General features: G+C 28.9%; 1 protein-coding gene across 1 annotated transcript in view; it reads right to left on the reverse strand.

The window, feature by feature from the left end:
* Positions 1-676: 676 nt before the first annotated feature.
* Pgant6 (Polypeptide N-Acetylgalactosaminyltransferase 6) overlaps positions 677-22,230 on the reverse strand; it is a 29,375-nt gene continuing 7,821 nt past the window's right edge. The window contains exons 4-10 of the mRNA XM_016070705.4: positions 13,746-13,934; positions 13,130-13,307; positions 10,599-10,827; positions 9,018-9,239; positions 7,580-7,690; positions 6,227-6,370; positions 677-3,961 (exon numbers count right to left, since the gene is read on the reverse strand). Of these exons, the coding sequence (XP_015926191.1) occupies positions 3,809-3,961; positions 6,227-6,370; positions 7,580-7,690; positions 9,018-9,239; positions 10,599-10,827; positions 13,130-13,307; positions 13,746-13,934 (1,226 nt within the window). The 3' untranslated portion in view covers positions 677-3,808. The remainder of the gene's footprint in view (positions 3,962-6,226; positions 6,371-7,579; positions 7,691-9,017; positions 9,240-10,598; positions 10,828-13,129; positions 13,308-13,745; positions 13,935-22,230) is intronic.

A 22,230-nucleotide genomic window follows, 5' to 3' on the forward strand; every position in this document is an offset into this window, starting at 1 on the left:
AGGTATAACAGTCTTTAGAGACATAATCAATTACAAAGGCCTGCAACTAAAAGAGTGATTAGAAACCAATAGCTGATTCTGATATATGCTGATTTCAAGGAAAATAGAGAAAAAAATCTATCAAAAACTGAAAATATTGATTTTTGTAAACCTTAATCCTCAGTATTGCAATCTAGAGAAAGAAAGAAACATTCATTACTGTAAGTCATCACAATTGATGCCAAAAATGGAGGTATTTAGGCTAGCCTGTGCTGCGAACAAATAAAAACAATTCTTTTAAATGACATAGGCCAGGGCTCGAAAAAACTCAGAAATTTTACCCGTCCCCGAGGACGGCTTGTCCAACAATGTACCCGTCCTCCTTTGAAACTAACCCGTGGCTTCTAAATAAATAAAAATATAATTTTCTCTTATTTATTACAAACATTTATGTAAATTGCACACTGAATTAGCAGTTACTAGGATTACATTATATAGTAATAAAAGAAATACTAAGTTACTAATAGTAACCTAGTATTTCTTTTATGAAATAATTTAAATAACTAAGGTCAAGTTATCTAGAATGTCAAGTTATCCGAGGGTACTGCGTTTTTTAAATGAATCAAATATGACGTTTGCCAGTTCCAGAATCAAGCCAATGATTTACAGAGGTTTCTGCACAGAAATCTGAAAGGGGTTTTCCTTTTAGGTAGATGTTCATAACTGCGATTAACGCTTCCTGTTTAAGTCCAGTACTTAATGTGTTTTTTTTTTTTTTTTCTTTCTTCTTTTTTTGGAAGTTCATTGCTGAAAAGCCCCCTTTAACCGCTGCAGTACTCCCAGACAGAAAAAACACCAATTCTAATAACAAAAATTTAAAATGTATCACGGACATAAAGGGGAAAATGGCCGTCCGAGCGGACGTCAGATTTGAGAAATTTGTTGTCCGAGGGGAATTTTTGACCGCCGCGGACAGGCAGACGAGCTGTTTTTCGAGCCCTGACATAGACATATATTTTTTTTTTAAAAGATTTTAGTTAAAAATTACTCTGATTTGAGTTAATAAACTAAAATATTACTATCTAAACAAATGTATTTTAATGCATTGTATTACACTGAATTGAATAAAAACAATCCTAAATCAATTGGTTTGTTAAAATGTTTTATGTATAAAAATTAAATTTTGTACTTTTGAAATGTCAATGTAAAAAGAACATTTTTAATGAATAAAACATTTTTTCACGTCTGAAAATTTCCATTTGGACATGTGAGATATTGTTTAGATATTAGTTAATAAGAAGTCAAATGAATTATAAAAAGAAATACAGGTTTTATGTATGAAAATTATAATTTTTGATTTATGCCTGTCCATGCAATAAACCCTTATAGCTTCAGAAATATATGTTCCATTGAATGATCTAATTTTTATTTAATTTGAATTAACATAAAAATATAAATGAAACGATGCCTCTATTATTTATATAAAAAAAGTCAGATGTTTAAAAAGGTACTAAATTACACTTTTGAAGCATAAAAACGAATATCACTGCTAAGCGATTAGTCCCATTGACTTAAATTTTATCACATTAGATTTACAAAAAAATCTGCCAGAAACATGTCACTTATCTAAATAGTAATGATTAAGTTACTTCACTCCAGGATATATAAATTTCTCCACTTATTCGAGTTCAGTTTGTGAAAAATCATGTAATTGAAAGAAAAAAAACTGAAAACAGCTAATCAAAATAAATAAAAATCAGTTACTACATTGTAATCACTTTTTCTTAATTTAAATTTTGCAGGACTGAGATTGTTTTAAACTTCACATGAGCAACAAATTTATCACACTAGGAATTGTAAATCATTTTGGACAGAAAAACAACAATTAAAAGTGCGCCAATCAAAACAACATTAGAACAAATCAGGAAAATACCTATCAATGTCATTGAACTTTACTTCAGGGGGAGAACATAACGATTATTGCATACTTTTTTATAAAATCCCTGGTACTTTGAACATGATAAACAAATAACAGATCTCAAAATTAGCAAGAATGATAATCAAAATATTACTAGAAATTATATCACCTAATTTAAAATAAATATTTAAGAAACAAAGTAGGCAAAGTTTGCTAGTAAATTAAATATTGAAACAAAAGAGTTAGCAAACAAAATTTTCATTACAAAAAAAACAAAAAAAAACTAATACAAATGGATTTGTTTATTAATGAAGACTATTGTTTGAAGACTATTTGTTTATTAATCACAAATGAGTTATTATACAATAATGTGAAGCTATTCCTGCCCTCGACTCTTTGAAGTAGTTTAAATTTATTTTTTATGGATCTAAAAAGATTTTTAGTTTTCAGGCAAAATATTTTTATTGTAGGCGGCTACTCAAGAGATGTTAATTTTCAAGCTACATATTTATTCACTAATATTTTTCATTTTACAAAATCTAATATATAATGCTGCATTTAGACATACTTTTTACTTAAAAAAATACATTCTATTACGTAAAAAAAAACTTCTTATCAACAACATTAATATACAAATAATATGCATTCTAGAATAATGTTGAAATTTTTTTTAGTCTATACCAGTTTTAATTCTTATAAAATATATTGGCGTTCAAAGTATTCTAAGCATTCATTCTAATGAATGAAATAAAAATTATGTTTTAAGCAAACTATCTTAAATATTTATGAACTAAATCATTACAAACTATATTAATATATATTGAATTAATCATTTGATAATATATACGAATGCTTCAGTTGCAAAATCAATTAATTTCATTTTCTAAATTATTCAAATTTAAATTCTAAAATAGTTACTTGGTTCCTAACAGCATATGTCCGAAATAAATTTTTGTTATGCTCAGTTTCGGAGATTTGTAAAAAATTATTATAGAACCTAAATTAGTACATTAGATAATAGCAGTAGTAACTAATACCACTACCAATTACGAATAATAATTAAGTGATTTTTTATACCTACTTCTCAAGATATGGAATAATACCCAATAGTAAGTATTAACATCACTGAACAAAATATTTTTTAGTCATTGAATAATAAATAATTTATGTATTCAAGTAATTATTTATATGCTTTATAAAGTAATTGGTTTTGATAAGACCATCATAAAAATCAATATATAAGTAAAATTTTGGTTAAATACCCATTCCTACCTGGAAGACTGTATAATTAACAAATTCAAAATTGTGTACTAATAAAAAATTTTTAAATAATGAACTATACTTAGTGTTTATTACAACTCATTTTTTCAGTATATATGTGTGTGTATAGATATAAGCATTGAGATTTAAAAATTTCTTTTTATTGATCTTGTTAAGAGTTTAAAATTTGAAACTGATTAAGACATTTTAATTAAAAATTGTAAAATTATCTTAACCGACACAATGATAAAAATTTGCCATATTGTAAAACAATATAACATTGTTTATATAGATTTACCATACCTATGTTAAATTGTTGCTCACAGAAAATAATACAATTTGTTAACATACAACCTAACAAAGACACATCTCTTTCTTAACAGCATATGCGTATCAAGATAACAGAGTTAAAATTTCGCATTATTTCATTGAGTAAAAAAATTGCTTACATATTCTATATCACTATATGATTGTAACAAAATACCTTGTAAACATCTTAAATAACCTAGACCTAAAAAAATAAAATTGGCACAAAACCAAATAATATAAAGAAATGCTACCAGAGCAAAAAGGAAACAAAATCCAAATACAAAAATGGAATGTAAGCAAATCTCAACAAAAATTAACAGATTAATTATTGCTTTAGAATTATCACCAGTTATCAATTGCAGTTTTGTTAAAAGTTTGGAACCTCCATTTTTGAGTTAGTATTTTATCATCACAAGGACTCATGAATATTTCTTTTCTTTCACTGTCACAGTCTAAACAGTGGTTACTCACAGGATGGAAGAGATGCATTTTAACCTACAATAAAAAGTATTAATAAATATTTGGTTTAAAAACATCTACAAATAATGATATGAGATTCAATAATTCTTAAGGTTAATACTGTGCTGCATTCCAATAGGAAGTGTTCAGTAATGGCCACCTTCAATATATATATTTTTTTAAATTCACACCTTATGGGGCACAAATTGATTAGACATGTGATTGCAAAATGAAGAAATTATCTGAAAGTTTTTTTTCTTAATGTGTAGTGTTTTAAATTTTTTCTTCCTTCATCTTTTTGTACACAGAAGATAAATAAACGAAGCACTTTTATGCATAAAAGTAACATGTGCAAAATTTAAAGAGAGAAACTTATCTAATAACTTGTTTCCTTATCAACACATAAAAAGATACATATATTGCAAAAAAAATATTGCAAATTATTACATTGATTCAATTCTTCTCCTTTTACAAAACAGAATTTGTAACTAAATTGCTACTCTTCAAAATACAAGTTTTAAAAAAAATGAGAAAAAAGCACAATTTTTCTAGCAAAACAATCTTTTAAATGTGTACCATTTCTGAATAAATTTTTAGATTATTAATTTTATACTTTTGTGTTTGCCTTTGTAGTTCCTTAATTATAGCTGAAGTTATTCTAGAAGAGAACAATCAATAAATCAGTATTGAACAAATCTATGAAATCATGAACAAAACTGAAAAGCATATACCTCTACAATAAATAATACTAATATAATTCCAATTATTGATTTATTATCATTTGTTGCCTTTCCCAGTAGCTTTACGTTATTACATCAAGCAAAATAAATTTTTGTAGTTCATCCCATCAGGATCAAGATTGATGGTACACAATTTCATTTGGCAAAATGCTATTGTAAAGGGCCAAATCCAGTTACTTAGTCAAAATTTGCCACTATCAAGGAATTTTTACCAGTACCTATTCCTTTTGTAGGGAAATAAGCCTATACCTATATCCATGGTATCTGTATTAAAACTGCACAATACTGAAGGAATTTTAATAATTATTAAACGTATCAATATAATGCTTTGTACCTTTCTATTAGGTACCTCTTACATACCCTCCAACATTTAAGCTTTGTGTGAAATACGTTTATCAGAGCAAACTAAAGAAGAACATCATACAAAACATGAAATTTTATCACACAAAAGCAAACTAAAAAAGAAATTTAAAAACTAATATAATTTTTTGAGACCTTGATAAGGACTTTAAAGCTGACCATTCCTCTATCTGACCTTTAAGAAACTGTTTAAAATATTAATAAGAAGTGGTGGAAAAAAGTTCTTTTAATTTAATTCCTTAAAATATTAATGCATTAACTTTGCTTCCACTGTAAGAAATATTTTATCAAACTACAGAAAATCTGTTTTAGAATTCCTCATTAAAGCTGCACTAACTACCATAATAAAAGTTGCCAAAATAAATTAATCATCATTGGCATCAATATTAGCATTAAGTTTTACACCTTCCCGCTAAATGGATTAGAACCTTTTCTCCAATGACTTTGCTTTTAAGTACATAGCTTATTTTTTTAAAATTTAAATTAATATATAATACCAAAATTAATAAAGAATTAGTATAAATGATAATATGGTGAGGTTCGCAGTTTCCAGAAACAAATACGAGTAATTTTGCTAATAATTTTGATAATAGTCTAGCAATTCCGTATGTTTCTTCTAAACGAATTAGTACCACTTTCCATTAATTTTGCCTTTCAAGACATAACTAAATTTTTTCTTTCAATTACAGCTGATTTAAAACTATTTAGTTTTATCGAAACACGTTTCAGATTATTAATTTGGTGGCATAGTCCAACCACATTAAATCCGTAACAACCACATAAAATTTTCTCATTAAATTCCTCTGACATAGCGAATAAAAAATAATTACGTATTGAAGTAAGAGAAATAAACTCTTTTTCGACCAAATAAAGTAATAAGGTAGCAAACATTACTAATATTATTTTTAAAATACTTGGTAAAATAGAATCGTCTGTTAGTTTAATTTAAATTATGATACTTAAAACTAATGATAAGTTAATGAAAAAATACCATTTTTCAAATTGCCTTCCCAAACAATCGAATTGAAAACTTCAAATGAATTTTAAGATTTTGTGCTAAAATTGGCTCTTGCAGCCATTGTCCCAATTTCAAGACAATAGGATAAACGGTTCTGGAGTTAGAAGAGACACACAAACTCTACATTTTCATAATATATATAATAAACATATATAATAAATATTAAAAAAATTCCAAACTTACATAATCATATTTCCATTCTTGATTTCCTTGCATTCCATGACAAGACCAAAGTACAACAGGAGCATGATCATCGGACGATGAAACATCGAAACAAACAGTTCGTTTCTTTGGTCTGATGTCACGATGCCATGTTAGCTCAAATTGCTGTAAGAAATTTAACTCAATATAAAATAAAACAGACATTTCAAAATAAGTAAAATCTTAAGTCTTTTGATCCCTAATTTTATCAATGACATTATTGTAAATTTTAATTATTTCTATATTGTTTTTAATATTAAATGCATGGTTCAAAAAAATACAGTGGAAATTTTATCAACAAGCATATCTTAGTAGCATTTTTTTTATTTCAAATTTTTCATATATAGAATACAAAGTCTTGTAGTTGGCTGACGGGGTGGGTAAAATCAAGTCAAAATTCGATGAATTAATTATAATAAAATACTGAGCACTATTTAACCAGCTTGCTCCTGTAAATTGGATTTAATTATAAATCTACTATCACTATATTTGGTAAAGTGTAAGGCATAAGCTCTTGTCTGTTTGTTTTTTAATTTTAAAAGTTAAATGATCAGGCGATGGCCTAGCAGGTTACTCGATTCCACTGACTTGCAGTTCTTCTAACGGATGGACTTCAGTGCAATAAGTTGGATGTTCAAGTATACCCTGATCGGGTGAGGCTACAGAGTTTTATAACACTATAGAATACATTATTAGCATTTGATTCAAGAAAGTAAGAAATTGCTTTTACTGCATAAACAATTTTCTGTAATTATGAATCTATTAGTCTAAAGTAACAGAGTTCATTTATTGTTTTAAAATGTAAAATACATTTTAATGACATCCTATAACTTTCATTTTTTTTAAAAAGAATAAAATAACCTTCAATATATTTAATTGCATGAAATTAACAATTGAAAAGATTAATTTTTCTAACAAATTTTCCATAAACAAAAAAAAAAAAATAAGTGATTGAAAACTAAAATTTAGGATTGTAGTAGTTGACATTTCTACAACCACAATTTTAAATGAATCAGTGTTTTTCACATGCTCCAAAGTAGTTAAATCATTCAGTTTCATATTAATTTCTAGATGGCAATACAGAAGCATCTTAAATTAATGAATTTACCATTAAATTCCGATTAAAAGATTGCAAGTTCAGTTGCATGTGAATATGTACACATTCGCACAGTATTTCTATTCATCAACAGTAACAATTAAAAAAATAATTCATATATTTGATAATATCATACAGTTCATGCAAATATTCACAAACTTATAATAATAAATATGTTTTAGTGATTTTGTGACTAAACAAACCTTAATTTGCACATAAATATAAAATAGTTAACTTACCTGTTCTCCACCTTGGGAAGCACCACCTTTGATACATTTTTCAAGTCCAAATCGATCATTTTGATGCCTAAACCTAGTATCAATACACAATTCACTTCCAATGTTACGTATCTAAACAAAAATTAAAACACATACAAAACTTGATTATAAAAAGAAAGATGAAAAGGAAAAAAGAATTAGTGTCAAATTTGCTTAATATTTTACATCTTTTTTTCAACCTTCAATAGTCAATACAGTACAAGAGTGAAGAGAAAAATAAATTGATTACCATACCATATTGTTACAAATATGTATATGTGCATATAATTTTCATGTTATGAGGCAGTTTAACTAGAAAATTTACTAGAAAGTCACATAACTTGAATGCAATTTAAATAGAAAATAACGTCAAATGTATTTCTTATCGAAGGCTGGGTTCGGTGGCATTTTTGTCGGCTTGGTGACAAAATGGTACTTCTGGAAAATGCAAGTTTCAATGCAATTGGACTAATATTTATGGAGTTATGCGAGAATTATCTAGAATCAAGTTGAAAGTTCCGGGGTTTCCTCACCAAGCTATATATAAATATTACTGTGCTAGGCAGAAGAGTAGTAAGAATAGAGTAATAATCTATTAGTGACTGTAATAGTGTTCTGATTTGCGAGTCTCTAGTGCTCATTGAACCACCAAAGGTTTTAAAGCCTGTGTACTAAGCTGTAATTAATTGCTAAAATATGTTGTATTTTCTTAAAGTTTCTGCTATTAAATTTTTGGAGTCTTAAAACTGTTTTATTCATACAAGTCTAATCGAAACGAACCCCTGTGTTTGTTATAATATGTAGTGTCCAACATAATTCAGACAATTGGCATGTAATTAAGTGGTTGTTTGTATAAATTTCTTAGAAAAAAATTGCTGTCAATGATGTAAGATGGTCGTGAAGTTACCTTGAAGCTTTTTATTCATGCAAAAGCTTTGGCCTTTACACCAGACTGATAGAATCTGCAATGAACTTTAGTCAAGTGGTGCTAAAATGAGTCTGAACTCCTCATTAGTTTTTGGCCAGAGGGAGCATGAAAACAACAGATACCAATCGAAGTAAAAAGAGACCAGTAAAACTGATATTCAAGACTGGTGAAGAAAGACAGATTATCACTGACCTGGTTTAAGACCAAACTATATCAAAGAATTGTAAGATTCAAAATGAACACCTCACATCATTGACAGCTGTTTTTCCGAAAAATTTTTTATAAGCTATATTAAAACTTGCCAAATGTTTGGAGTATCATATCAAGCTTTCATAGCTCTAGAAAAAAAATCATGATTGTAGTTATAGTTTAATAATTAACTGACTGAATATAGTTTAGCAGTAAATTATTATTTTTCATTGCTCCATCAGTGGTTCTAGTAATTCAAAGACTTTATTACAGGAGGGGGGAAAAACTGAAAAGAAATGTTACCTCTCCAGATGCAAAAGAAGGTGGCTCAATGGGAGGATATTTCTTTGGCTGATCAAATGCAATTTCCTTCATGAACCATTTAAATGGCTTGCATTGCAGTTTCTCTCTGAGAGCTTTTTGTTTCGAAATGTCACCAGGATCAAGATCTCGATAATGTGGCCTTCTTAGATACAGATATTCTTTGTATTCATCCATCCATACTTCTGCTACTCGCTTATAATTCTATTTGTAGAAATAATGAATGCAATTTATAAATTAACAACTTATAAGCATTACACGGAAATATTAGATTCGGCCAAAAGTAATTATACAATGAAAATAAGATGAATGCATATTTTATTTTTATTAATACAGTGTAACGTCCCATATCCGGACATCCCTTCTCCAGAAGGGTCGATTTCCCGGACACTTTTTAACAATAAAAATAAACAAACATCTCTTTATCTTCCTCTCTCTTAAAAAAAAGAGGTCTTTGGACACATTTTTTCCTTTTCCAGCTTCTAGTGATTCCAGCATTGAACTCATAAATCAACAGAAAGGGGAAGAGAAGACTTCCCGTGACGCTCCTCCTCAGGAATGCAGTAAAGGAGGGAGATTTGTTTTCAAAAGAGCACAACTGAGTCCCCCCCCCCTTCTTTCCTATGCAGCTGGCTAGTAAAAGAGGCATTTCCTGAAACCGTTTTATTAAGAGTGCCAGGGAAAGAAGAAATACTGTGAAAAAGGGTAAACACAGCAAACCTTAATGTGGTGGGGGAGTCACTTTCAGTCACACAAGAGAAAATGAAGAGAACCCAATTAGCATGCCGCGCCTTTATGCTCGATTGGTAGCCAATGATGGGAGAGAAAATACGAATTTATCACTTCCCCACCCTCAACTTGAATGACAAATAAGGAGGAAATGAATTTTCTTCTCCACCTACCCACCTTAATGATTGACGGGAATTTCCCCTTCTTACTTGAATCATTCCAGTTCAAAATGGCAGAGAGAGCAATTAATATTTTCATAACTGTCAATTTTCTTTTCTCGTTTTCTATATTTAAAGCAGTAATTATTTATTTCTAATATTTTGTTTTTGATTGATTAGATATTCCAATACTAAAACATAATTGCCCGAAAAATAATGCTTATTTATTTTTTGCTTCTTAGATTCAAATCGTTTATTAGATCGTTTTAAGCCTTGTTTATCTTAGGGGTCTATTATACGGAAAAATCTAATACCCGGACATCCAAAATTCCCACCGATTCCGGATACGTGACTTTCCACTGTAATATCCAAATTTACACTTTTTTTTTAAAGCAAAATTTTTTAATTAATAAATTTGAACAACAACTGTATTTTAAAAAGATAAAATCAGGATACAGAGTAGTACTAAATTTAATAAAATATATTTTTTACCTGAATTTCAATTTTCAAAAAAAAAAATTATTCTACAATGTATTGGGCATTAAATGAAAACAAGCTTTATTTAGCTATTTAAACCACATTGATAATCTATAATACAAACTGAATAAGTCACACTTAAATAATATTAGGCTTTAGAATACGATATAAAAATAAAAAAATTAAATGGACTACATACTCGACCAACAAAATCTCCAATTCCAGGGTTAGGAAAAGGTGGGAATTTTCGATAAATGTGGCCAATCCTAGAGCATGGAGCATCAACCATCTGTCCACCACATTGCCAGATCTTAAAAGATAACTCATATTGTTCTCCTCCCCAAACATCTAAACCTTCATCATATCCTCCCAATTCCCAGAAGAATAAGCGATCCATTGCAAATAAACCACCAGCCATGACAGGGCTCCTGAAAAAAGATAGATGTAAATGACATGAATTATTAATCAAAAAACATAAAAAATCTAAAAAGCTTATAGGTAATATATTTGTAAACTTTTATTTATTAATGAAATTAATATAAAACACAGATATTTAAGAACAGCCCTGCATGGTCCAAGACGTTAAAGCACCACAATTATGTGTCCAAAATCATGATTCAAAATGGTCAGCACTAAGCAACAGTCCAGACTCCAACAAGCTGGCAATTACTTTAAATATTATATAAAACTATTATTAAAATTTTTTAATTCTTTAAGTTCATTAATGAAAATAAATTAAATTTTTTTTTCTTATTTTTTCAGAGTATTTTAAATTTTTTTGAATGATATCACATTTAAATTGTAATACACAATATTTGAAATATAGCCAATCAGATTTGACATGCAATAGACTAGACTAAACTTATAAATAAGTAGAATAAATTTGTAAAAGGATAGGCTTGGTTTTTCAAAAGGGTATATATTTTAAGATGGTAAGGAAAAAATTCAAAAAATTAGATACAATTCAATACAATAAAGAAGGGCAAGAACAAGAAATAGGATGAAATAATGAGAACAAGTGTTTAGTGAAAGATAACGTCAATCTTGAGATACATGTTTTTTTTTTTTCCAGTCAAATAACATTTAATTCACAAAAGAATATTTTCTATGATGAAACAAATGTCACAAGTAAAGATTAAAAAAAAAAAATGGAAGAAGAGGATAATTTTAACTTTGTCTTTCATGAATGAAGACAGATTTTTTCTCTTTTTTTTCCAATTGATTTAAAGAGATAGCAGTGCAGATATTCAGATAAAAACAATATTAAGAAATAAGCTTCAAAATAGAAGAGAAAAATCAATCAGATTTTATTTAATAAAAAATTATAAAAGAAGCAATGGAGTTCATATCTTTTTTAATGATTAATCATTTGTAATTTAAACTAAAACAAAGCCAGCCAGTGTTTATTTTAAAAATTATTAATTTTCAGTTTCATTATTAATCATAGTTTCATAATTCATACATAGTTTCTCACTAAAGTTTGCTTTAACTGTTTTTGTCTTTTTAACAATTCTAAAAGTGTGTGCATTAAAACAGTATAAATGCTTAGTAATCGTTTAATTATCCTAAATGAAAAAAAAAAATTTATAACTTTTTGAAACAAATCACAAATATTTATAAGAAAGGGAATTTTTTTCAAGATATTTGCTTATTTTGATTGTTAAAAAGTATCTGGAAATAAATGTTTCAGATAAACAGACGTCCGGCTATAAGTACAGTATAAAATAAAATTGGTTAAGTCTTTACAGGCTATTTGCTTCTTCTTTGTTACAGGTATTTAGATTTTTGATGTAAGACATAGAAGATGTAAACATAAATTGCAAAATTATAAATACGGATTGGTAAAATGTTGAGAGACTGGTGGTTGTTGAGGAAATGTTGAGTGATTGTGGTTTAGGAAAATTTGTTTATTTCAATTTAGAAAGAATTTAATAAATTTGTATTGAATATTGCTAAATTTTTTTGAAGTAGAAAAATTTCCACGCCAAATTGATAAACCATAATAAAAATTACACCAAAATGCATAATATAATGATAGAAAAAATTTATTATATACTTTTATTTTTTTTTAAAAAGAATAGAATCTGCTCATATCTTCAATCATGCAATTAGCATGCCTTTTTTATTTAAAGTTCTGAATCAATATGTACAACCTAGTACAGTAGCCAATTTTAATTTCTCACAGCTGTAGCTTATTTTTTTTCTCATTAGTATTTGAGAGATAAGTTATATCAAGGTGCATTTCTAACTATTAGTACAGTTGAAAAGTCATACATTTTGCTTTGTCAATATTTAAGTTAAAGAATTATCAATAAACTTACAAAGGATTTTGTAAAGATCATCATTAAGGTCAAGGTTTTTTAAATGTTTTAATAACTATAAAAATGCTGTGTCTCCTACAAAAGTTATGATTTCAGCATTTAATTTTAAGTTACATAAATTGTTAAAAATAAGAAATAAGGATGGGCCAAAAATACTTTTTTGTTAACTTTACAACTATTGTTAAAAGTGTTATTAATTTTTACATATTTTTTTTATAGATAAATGAGATTTAAAAAAGTCGCGAGATTTGCAATGTACACCTAAAAAACTATTTGTTTAATAACATTTTGTGATCAACTGACTCAAAAGCTTATGAGATATCTAAAATTTACAGCTACGGCAAAATTATTTTTGTACATGCTACTACAAATAAAAATTGTAAACTCTATCAATAAAAGTCCTTTTTACTTAAATGGATCAGCAGGATGTTTCAGATCTTCAGGCAATAAAGGCAATCTTTTGTAATACAATTCCCAATCAAACGAGCCACGAGCTCCTTCATCTTGAGCTCTATAGGCAAATGTTTCATAGTCAATGACATCAATGAAGGGACAAACTACAGTTTTCTTATCTTTTGCAATAGGATCTAAAAATAAAATTATTATAAAAGAAAATTTAATAGCAAAATGAGTTACAATTTATGAAACATATCCCCACATTAAAAATTGAAATATTAACAACCTGAAATCAGAAAGGTTTATGCTTACATTACTTTAATGGCAGCATAAAAATGTTTACATTTTTTAGAAAATCTTATAAGTCTTATGCCAACTTAATTAATCCTTTTAATCATATTAAGTTTAATATGGCTGATATCAATAGCAAAAAAAAAAATAGTCTCACTTGTAACACGTAAACATTTCTAGTAACATTCACGTAACATTTCTAGAAATATATAACTATAAAAAAAAAATTCAATGATCAAAAGTTGTATTTTTAGGACGGTGGGATTGAAAAGACAGCTTATACATCAAGATTTTTTCTAATAGTGAACATATATTGAAAAAAAGAATAGTAAACCTACCCAACAAAGGAGGTAACCAATTTGTATTTGCTTCAGTATGTGAATCAAGAAATATCAATACATCTCCAATTGCAGCTCTTGCACCAATTAGTCTGGCTCTAATTAAGCCTTCTCTTTTAGTTGCTCTTAGCACTCTTACTTTAGGTAAATGCTTTTTCAAATATTCTTCTAGATCATGTTTCAACTCCACTAAAAATGGTAAAATAGAAAACTGTTAAACATTACATTTTCATAAAAAATTTTCAGAAAAAATTTAAAAATATTTACAGCTAATTTTTTTGTTTTGTACATCAATAAATCTCAATTTTTACACTCGTAAAGAGTTTAATCTATAGATTTTACAATTATCTCTTTTATAAAATTAATACAATGTTTGAAATTCATGTCATTGGATTCAATTTAACTGGATTTTAGGATTAGTGTGGTTTGTCTTATGCAGTAATTTTCAAAAAATAATCACAAACATAACAATTACAAAGTTCAATGATTGATTAAGCATATTGTTATATTGAAAATAGAATAAATTTAAGAAAAAAACATAGAATGGATCAAATAACATAATACAAGAATAGGATTTCTTTAGGAAGAAACCTTTCTTCCAGGACACTGGAAGATAGAAAGAAAAATAATAAGAAACTAGAAAAAACTAAATAAGATTAATATAATCGTATAACAATAACTATTAAATGAATAGTTAAAAACTAAAACAAATAAAATTTAATATTGCACAAGAAAATAAAGTTTCTTTAAAAGTTGTTCTATGAAATACTGGCAAATAAAAACACCTGTTTTGTTCTTAGGAGCTCTTCATCAAATTTTTTTGTATTCTCAAATAGCACATTCTTTAATAGCAATGCATCATCAAGTATTTAAGGCAAAAATTTGCATGGCTATCAATATTTTAAGGCATAATTTTGGTTGATGGATCCAGGACAGGTTTGCAAGTCTACTCAGCTCAATATGGTTTGATCTCCGATTCGTTTGCTTACAGCCAGGCACATTTTTTTCTCAGGTTCTACAACCTTTTTCTATCCACATTTCAATTTTCACAAAAACATTCACTCATCATACTGTTGCCATTCAAAAAATTACAATCAACACTTATAATAACTTTAGATTATGATTATCACATAATAGTTTTAAAAATAACACTTAAATGAAACACATTTCAGCAGGCATTAATAACTTAACCAAAAAATTAATTATCTCACAATTGTAAATAACAAATAAGTGTTAAGATTGCATCATCTGCAAGTTACTAGAAAATTTCATTCCAAAAGTTTACTTTTTACAGTTGTGGTACCACAGAGACATAAAATTAGATTACTCAGAAAAATATGACTAAAATTATATAAAAATTTAAAAAATAATAATAAGTATGAAAGTAATTTTAAAAAAATTTTGTAATGCTTTTAGGAGTAAAATATATACATGTATACGATCTGTCATTTGTGTGACCCTTTTATTATAATCACGATCAATAAACATGAAATATCTTGAATACTTGTGGTGTGGCTAAATCAAAAAGGGGGGTGACTAACATTAAGTCAAATTAAGATTAAATAAAATTTAGATACTAATTATGTAAAGGCCGAAAAGGTAGTAATGGTGAACAGTGGAAGTGGGTGCAAATATTCAGGTAAGCGCAACAAAGGAGCATGCTGGAAAAAAAAAGGAAGAGAAAACAACTTATACTGTAAAATTACTCACCAGATACATTCTCTAAGATGCAAAATACTATTTATTTCATAATTGAAGGCATTATAAAAAAACTGGACAAGTTGGCAAACATGCCAACAAAAAATAAATCGGCTTCAGCCGAGTACAGAGGCAAAAACAGCAATATTGAAAACAAGGCAACTACTGACTATTTCTTCGTTATGAAGATAGGGGAGAAAACTCTCGCCAAAAAAAATTAAACTTTTGCGAATAACCACTCGGTTGGTTGGAGAAGGATCAGAGGGGCAAATCACAGAGCTGCAAATATTGGCCAACTGGCGAAATTAATTGTTAAGCTCCATGCCAAACATGAAGCGGGGTTGTCTAAAGTGGTGACACACCTGGTAAAGAATTTTGTGGAATGTTCTGGAACATTCTTGGCGCCATCATAAGATCAAAAGGGGCGCTTCGCATTTGATGCAAGCCGAAACGTGGGAAAGGGGACTTGGTGACATTCCTTCTCAATCCAACAATAGGGGTTTGCTGACTGGACATACATCTTGCTGTCAGCAAGTAACAAAAGGAGGAATCTTCTTTTAAAGGAAGAACATAACTGCAGAGAAAGATTACTTTCCCAAGGTTACAAAACAAATTGAGGCTTAAAACTTAAATATTACATGAAATATATTGCAAAGAATTATTGAATACTGATAAATAAATAACATTAATTACAAGTGTAAAAGGAAGAAATTAAAAAAACATACAATTAAAAGTTTATCACAAATTTAACAGTTACAATTATTTAAGCGTTTAATACATTATTAACAATTAACAAATGATTATTAAATTAGATGAATGATGATGATTAAATAAATTAAGATGATTAGATAATGAAATTAGAATTAACAATTGATTTTACTTAATATGTAGTATACCATACGACATATATTCCCCCCAGATACAGAAAAAAAGGTGAAGCCTTTTTGTACAAAAACTAAATTCAGGACAGCAGGATCTGAAAATAAACAAATGCCAAAGCAATTAATACATCCAATGCAATAATGGGAAGACAAAAATCAGAAGCTGGGAAAAAGGTAAAAATTTGCATCCAACAAAAAATAAAAAAAAAACTTGAATAAATACTTAATTGACAACACACAAATACACTACACTGAAAAAAAAACTTGGTGAGATGTTAAGTTGTTTTCAAAGAATAATGGCAACACAAAGTCTAAAAAAAATATATACACAAAAAAAAGAAAAAGGTTTACAAAATTCATCTGAAAGGCAAAAGTATTAGTGCTTGAGAATGAAATTCGTGAAAAGTCACAATTCGGGAGGGAGTCCATGTCAAGAAGAACTAATCAAGGAAGACAGATAAAAATATGTACTGCTCCTGTAGCTGTGCACCTTGATCTTGAACAACACATCCAACCACTTAGCTGCCATTAATTTGACGAAATATCACAGTTCAGTGAATCCAGAAGGACATAATATATAATGCACGGTGAACTATGAAACACCGACATTGAGTTGCCACTAATTTGACGAAACCACACAGTTCAATGAAACCAGTAGGAGCACGATATGAGACACCGTGAACGAAGAAACATTGTCATTAAATAAGAGGCCAAGTTTACCTCAGTATAAGACGGCAGGATCATGCCTCAGGAGCCGATAGTAGACAATACACACATCAGGAATATCCAGAAGAGGGATATAGTCATCAGGGATGAAGACAGTTCGAGGTAGCAGATACACTGACCACTTCCAGATAAGGTCTGGCAAAGACAACTGGCAGAAGTCCAGATGAGGGATAGCAACATCAGGGATGAAGACAGTACAAGGTAGCAGATACACTGACCACTTTCAGATAAAGTCTGGCAAAGACAACTGGCAAAAGTCCAGATGAGGGGTACAGACATCAGGGATGAAGACAGTTCAAGGTAGCACCAGAAGACAGAGCCGAGCAGTACAGTTTGTGTCGTTGTAGTAAGTTCTGACTCATATGTTCATACAAATATTGCAAACAATTTATATTAGCTCAAACAAAGATATATGCATAAAAACAATACTTATAGACAAGTAAGTATAAACAAAAAATGAGAATAATGTACAATAAAAAGTTTAGACTTTGTGTTAGACCAACAAGGTTTAGAACATGTCTCCAAAAAAGGTTGCATGAAAATGCATATAAAAATGACACATAGAAGATTGGGATAAACCCATTACTTAAAATTAAATTGCAGATTTAAAATTGCATTAAAGGTTATTTGTATAGTACCACATTCCAAAATAAACAAGGAAAACCTAATTGTATTAGAAAAAATCCAAAGTAATAATTAAAGTCACTTAAGTCACAAAATGTTTACATGAATAGTTGAGTGAAAACAAACTAAGAAAATAGGTAAAAAGTATTGCCCTGAGTTGATAAAAAATTAAACAAGAAAGTGATTAATTAATTAATGATTCTGAAACAAACGTTTCGATCACAACATTCCGAAAAAAAATCTTGTCAGGCCTGATAAGATGTCACATGTACGCCAGCGTAGCAGAGACATCCCAAAATTTTATGGGGGTTAGCAAGCAAAACATTAGCAAAATCACACAAACAGTTATTTGAATTAAACATGTGAACGAAGAAAATATCTAGTATTTTGTTGAGGTAATTTAATTACTGGTAGCACACAGAGATGTTTTTCTATGTGGGGCTAACCTTAGACGGTTTGCATGAATTTTAAACACAGGAGCATTAGGATTAGATAAAAATTGGATACTAAAATTAACATCATTATGTTTTGTAATGATGGTGTATGGACCATTGAATTTGGGATTAAAAGAATCTTTGGATTTCAAATATACAATATCATTTACTTCGAATTTACGAAGTTTAGCTTTCCTTTCAAACTTACTGTTTTGATCAGTCTGATTCTGCCTTAAAGAAGTATAAGCATTACTATAATAATTATTTAAATCATTTAAAACCTGAGAAATATAAGAAGCTTGGTCTAAACTTATAAGTTTATTGTTAGAATTTTGGTATGTGTCAAAGAAAATACTCATTTCACGACCAAAATGAAGCATGTTAGGGCTATATCCTGTGGCAGGATGAATAGCACTATTATAGATTTGTTGGTGAATTAAGAGGGCAGATTGAATAGAAATTCCTTGTTCTCGCAAGGCAATCAATGAGGATTTTAAGGAAGTGTTTATTCTTTCTGAAACTGAGTTCAGTTGAGGGTGCCCTGAAGTGGTATGTATTACCTTAATACCTAGTTCAGAATTTATAGTATGAAACACTTCACAATTAAATTGAGTTCCAAGATCACTTAAAATCATGGTAACTCTACCAAACAATGACATATAATTTAACAAATGTTGGACCATAGTATTAGCAGTTAAGTTCCTTAAGTGATATAATACAGTAAACTTACTGAAGTGATCAATAACAGTTAACACATGCCCAGTATCTTTAATAGGTCCAACAATATCAATACTAATAAAATCCCCAGGGCGAGTAGGTATGTACACATTTTTTAAGGGGGCTGGTTTGACAGAATAATGTTTGATGCGAATACATGCATCACAAGATAACACATAGTTTAACGTGTCAGCATAGTAGCCTTTCCAATAAAATCTTTTTGACAATAACTCAAAAGTTTTCTTGACACCTGTATGAGATACATGAGTAATTTCCAAAACCTTAGGTCTGAGAGACTTGGGCACAACTATTAAATCAGCATAATCATTCTTATTATATTCTTTATGAAACATGAGTAGCTTAGTATCAGGGGATATAAAATATTTATCAATAATTTTAGTGTTTAAGTTATTATCATTTAATTTAGTAATGATATCATTAAGTTCTTGATCTTTGGTTTGATTGTCCTTAAAGGTTTCATTAGATATTTCAAATTTAGGGTCAGTTTGAGTAACACATACTAACTCATTATTTTTAGGATCAGAAAAAGGTACAATTAAAGATTCAGTATTATCAAAATCATTAAAATTACAGTCTTCTCTTAAATCAGGATTTTGGCATCGACTAAAATAGTCAGCTAGAACATTACAAGAACCGGGTACATATTTAAAATCAAAAGTGTACTCACTTAATAAAAGAAGCCAACGCGTTATAATGTCAGCAGGTGAAGTAGATTTTTTGTAGTATTTAAGGGGTTTCGAATCAGATAGAACTGTGAATGATTTGTTGTATAAATAGTACTTGAATGCTGTTATACCCTTAACAATGGCGAGCAACTCCAACTTTATAGCAGGATAATTTTTCTCACCCTTATTTAATGATTTGCTAAAATAACCTACTGGATGAAAACCATCCTCATATTCTTGTAATAACACAGCAGAAACTGCCATTTTACTTGCATCAGTGTTTAAAAAGAACCTCTTAGAAAAGTCAGGTAATTTGACAAACGGCTTGTTAAAAAAAATATCCTGTAAGGATTTAAATGCATCTTGATGCTGTTGGGTCCATTTAAATGAAATATTCTTCTTCGTAAGATCAGTTAAAACACCAGTTAATTCTGCAAAGTTGGGTATCAATGAGCGATAAAATCCGCATAAACCTAGAAATCGTTTAACTTGTTTTACTGTTTTTGGAGCAGCAAAATTAGTGATTTTAGCAATATTAAATTCAACAGGTGAAATTATGTTTTTGGCAATACGAAAACCTAAATAATCTATTTCTTGTTCAAAAAATCTACATTTAGAGGGAGTAAGAGTTACATTATATTTACTTAAAATGTTTAACACAGCTTTAACTTTAACCATCATGTCATCAAATTCATTGGCACAGATGATAAAATCATCTTGGTAGGCATAAATATGCTCAATTCCATGTGCTTTTAACTCATCAATAATTTTGTCAACGAAAGCTTGAAAGGTACTGGCACTAGTTTTGAGACCAAAAGGTAGTCGTTTGTTAGAATATGTACCAAAGGGTGTAGTAAATGTTAACACCTCCTGAAGTTCATCAGGGACCATTATTTGATTATAAGCACTTTTAAAATCTACTTTTGAATAATATTGAAACTGAGAAATATTGTTAATTAGAGTCGAAATCTTGGGAAGAGGGTACGTTGAATTTTCTATTATGGAATTAAGTAACCTAAAGTCTAAAGCAAGTCTATATCTGTTTTGATTAGAGGAATCAGTATCTTTTTTCTTTACTAAAACCATGGGCGAAGCCCAGCTAGAAACATTTCTTTCAATAATATTAGCATTCATTAACTCAGTGAGTTCATTTTTTACAATATCCTGTAAAGCTTGTGGTATATCATAAGGTAAGGTTTTAATAGGGTTATTGGATTTTAACTTAATACTAGGTTCAACTAAATCGGTACAGCCAAGTGTGGCAACAGATTTTGAAAAACAAGCATAATTATTTAATAAAATATCAGCAATAACATGTTTTTGAGATTCATTTAAATTATCAAGGTAAAAATCATTAATAGACAACTCTAATTTTCGTCTTTCAAGCATTTCAGGTGAAGCTTGAATCAAATTTACATACTCATTATTGACACTTTGGTTATCAAGATTATTTTTAACATCAAAATCACTAGAAATTGATCCAATTTTGCAAGACTTATTTAAATGAATTGGTGATGCACTTTTGTTATATATTAATACATGAAATGAATTTTGGGTTAAATTATGAACACTTGGATGCATCAATAAATCATTATGATTAATAAGGGGAGTAAACAAAATGTCATTATTTAAAAATTTGTCATTATCAGTAGAGACATTGATGAAAACACTTTCATTAGGATCAATAACAACCTTATTAGTTAAATGAACATGTGATATTATATTTTGAACATTTTTGTGTTCAGACAAAGGTAAAGCAAAAGGTAATTTAAAAGAGTCAAAAATCAATTCATCATTCTTAGAATCTATAATTATGTTATATTTGGATATTATATCATATCCAATGATACCTTGAAAATGAGAAGTATTAAATTTAGATACAAAAAAATGATGTTTAAACTGACTGTTACTGATTTTAAAAGAAATTTGAGCACACGATAAAAAATTTAGTTCAGAGTTTAATGTAGAAATTTTTACGTTTCTAGATAAATATTTAACTTTAGTTACTAATCTAATTTGGTCAAAAATATCTTTAGGCATTAATGAAATAGAAGCACCAGAATCAATTAAAAATGTGAACTTTTTATCACCAAACATTATATCAATAAGTGGTAAATTACATTTGTTTTCACTAAATAAATTAAACAAGGTTGTCTCATTAGACATTGGATTTAAAAATTCAGATATTTTTGTTTTACCATCACCCATAGTGTGATTTAAATACTCAGAAAGTTGATCAGACTGATCAGAAACAGGGGTTCGTTTAGCTTGAAAAGGGACCACAGTTTGCCTACAATGTGGTCCCGACACTAGTTTAAATTGGGACGACCTTGATTTTGTGGTCTTCGGTTATTATTTGAACCAGTATTTCTATTAGGATTTTGCCTAGAACCCTGCAAGTTCAAATATTGGTAACATCGAGCCATAATATGACCATTTCTCCCACAAAAATGACATACAATTTGTTGTCTTGGGTTGTTATTTTCGGTTCTCCTCACATTAGATGTTGATGTTGTGAATTGAGGACAATTTTTTAGACAATGGTCAGGAGATTTACATAAAGGACATAAATTGACTGCCTCTTGAACAATAGTAGTCAATTGTTTAATTTGATCCTTCAGCATTTCGATTTCAGAGCATTGGTCCATATTTTGGGTTTTATTAACAAAATTAACTGCAGCATTTGTATGTGGTGCAGAGCAGGAAGATATTATTTCTG

The sequence above is a fragment of the Parasteatoda tepidariorum genome, chromosome 2 (assembly GCF_982258835.1).
Source record: "Parasteatoda tepidariorum strain Cologne lab strain chromosome 2, Ptep-v5.0, whole genome shotgun sequence".
NCBI classification, from domain to species: Eukaryota; Metazoa; Arthropoda; class Arachnida; order Araneae; family Theridiidae; genus Parasteatoda; species Parasteatoda tepidariorum.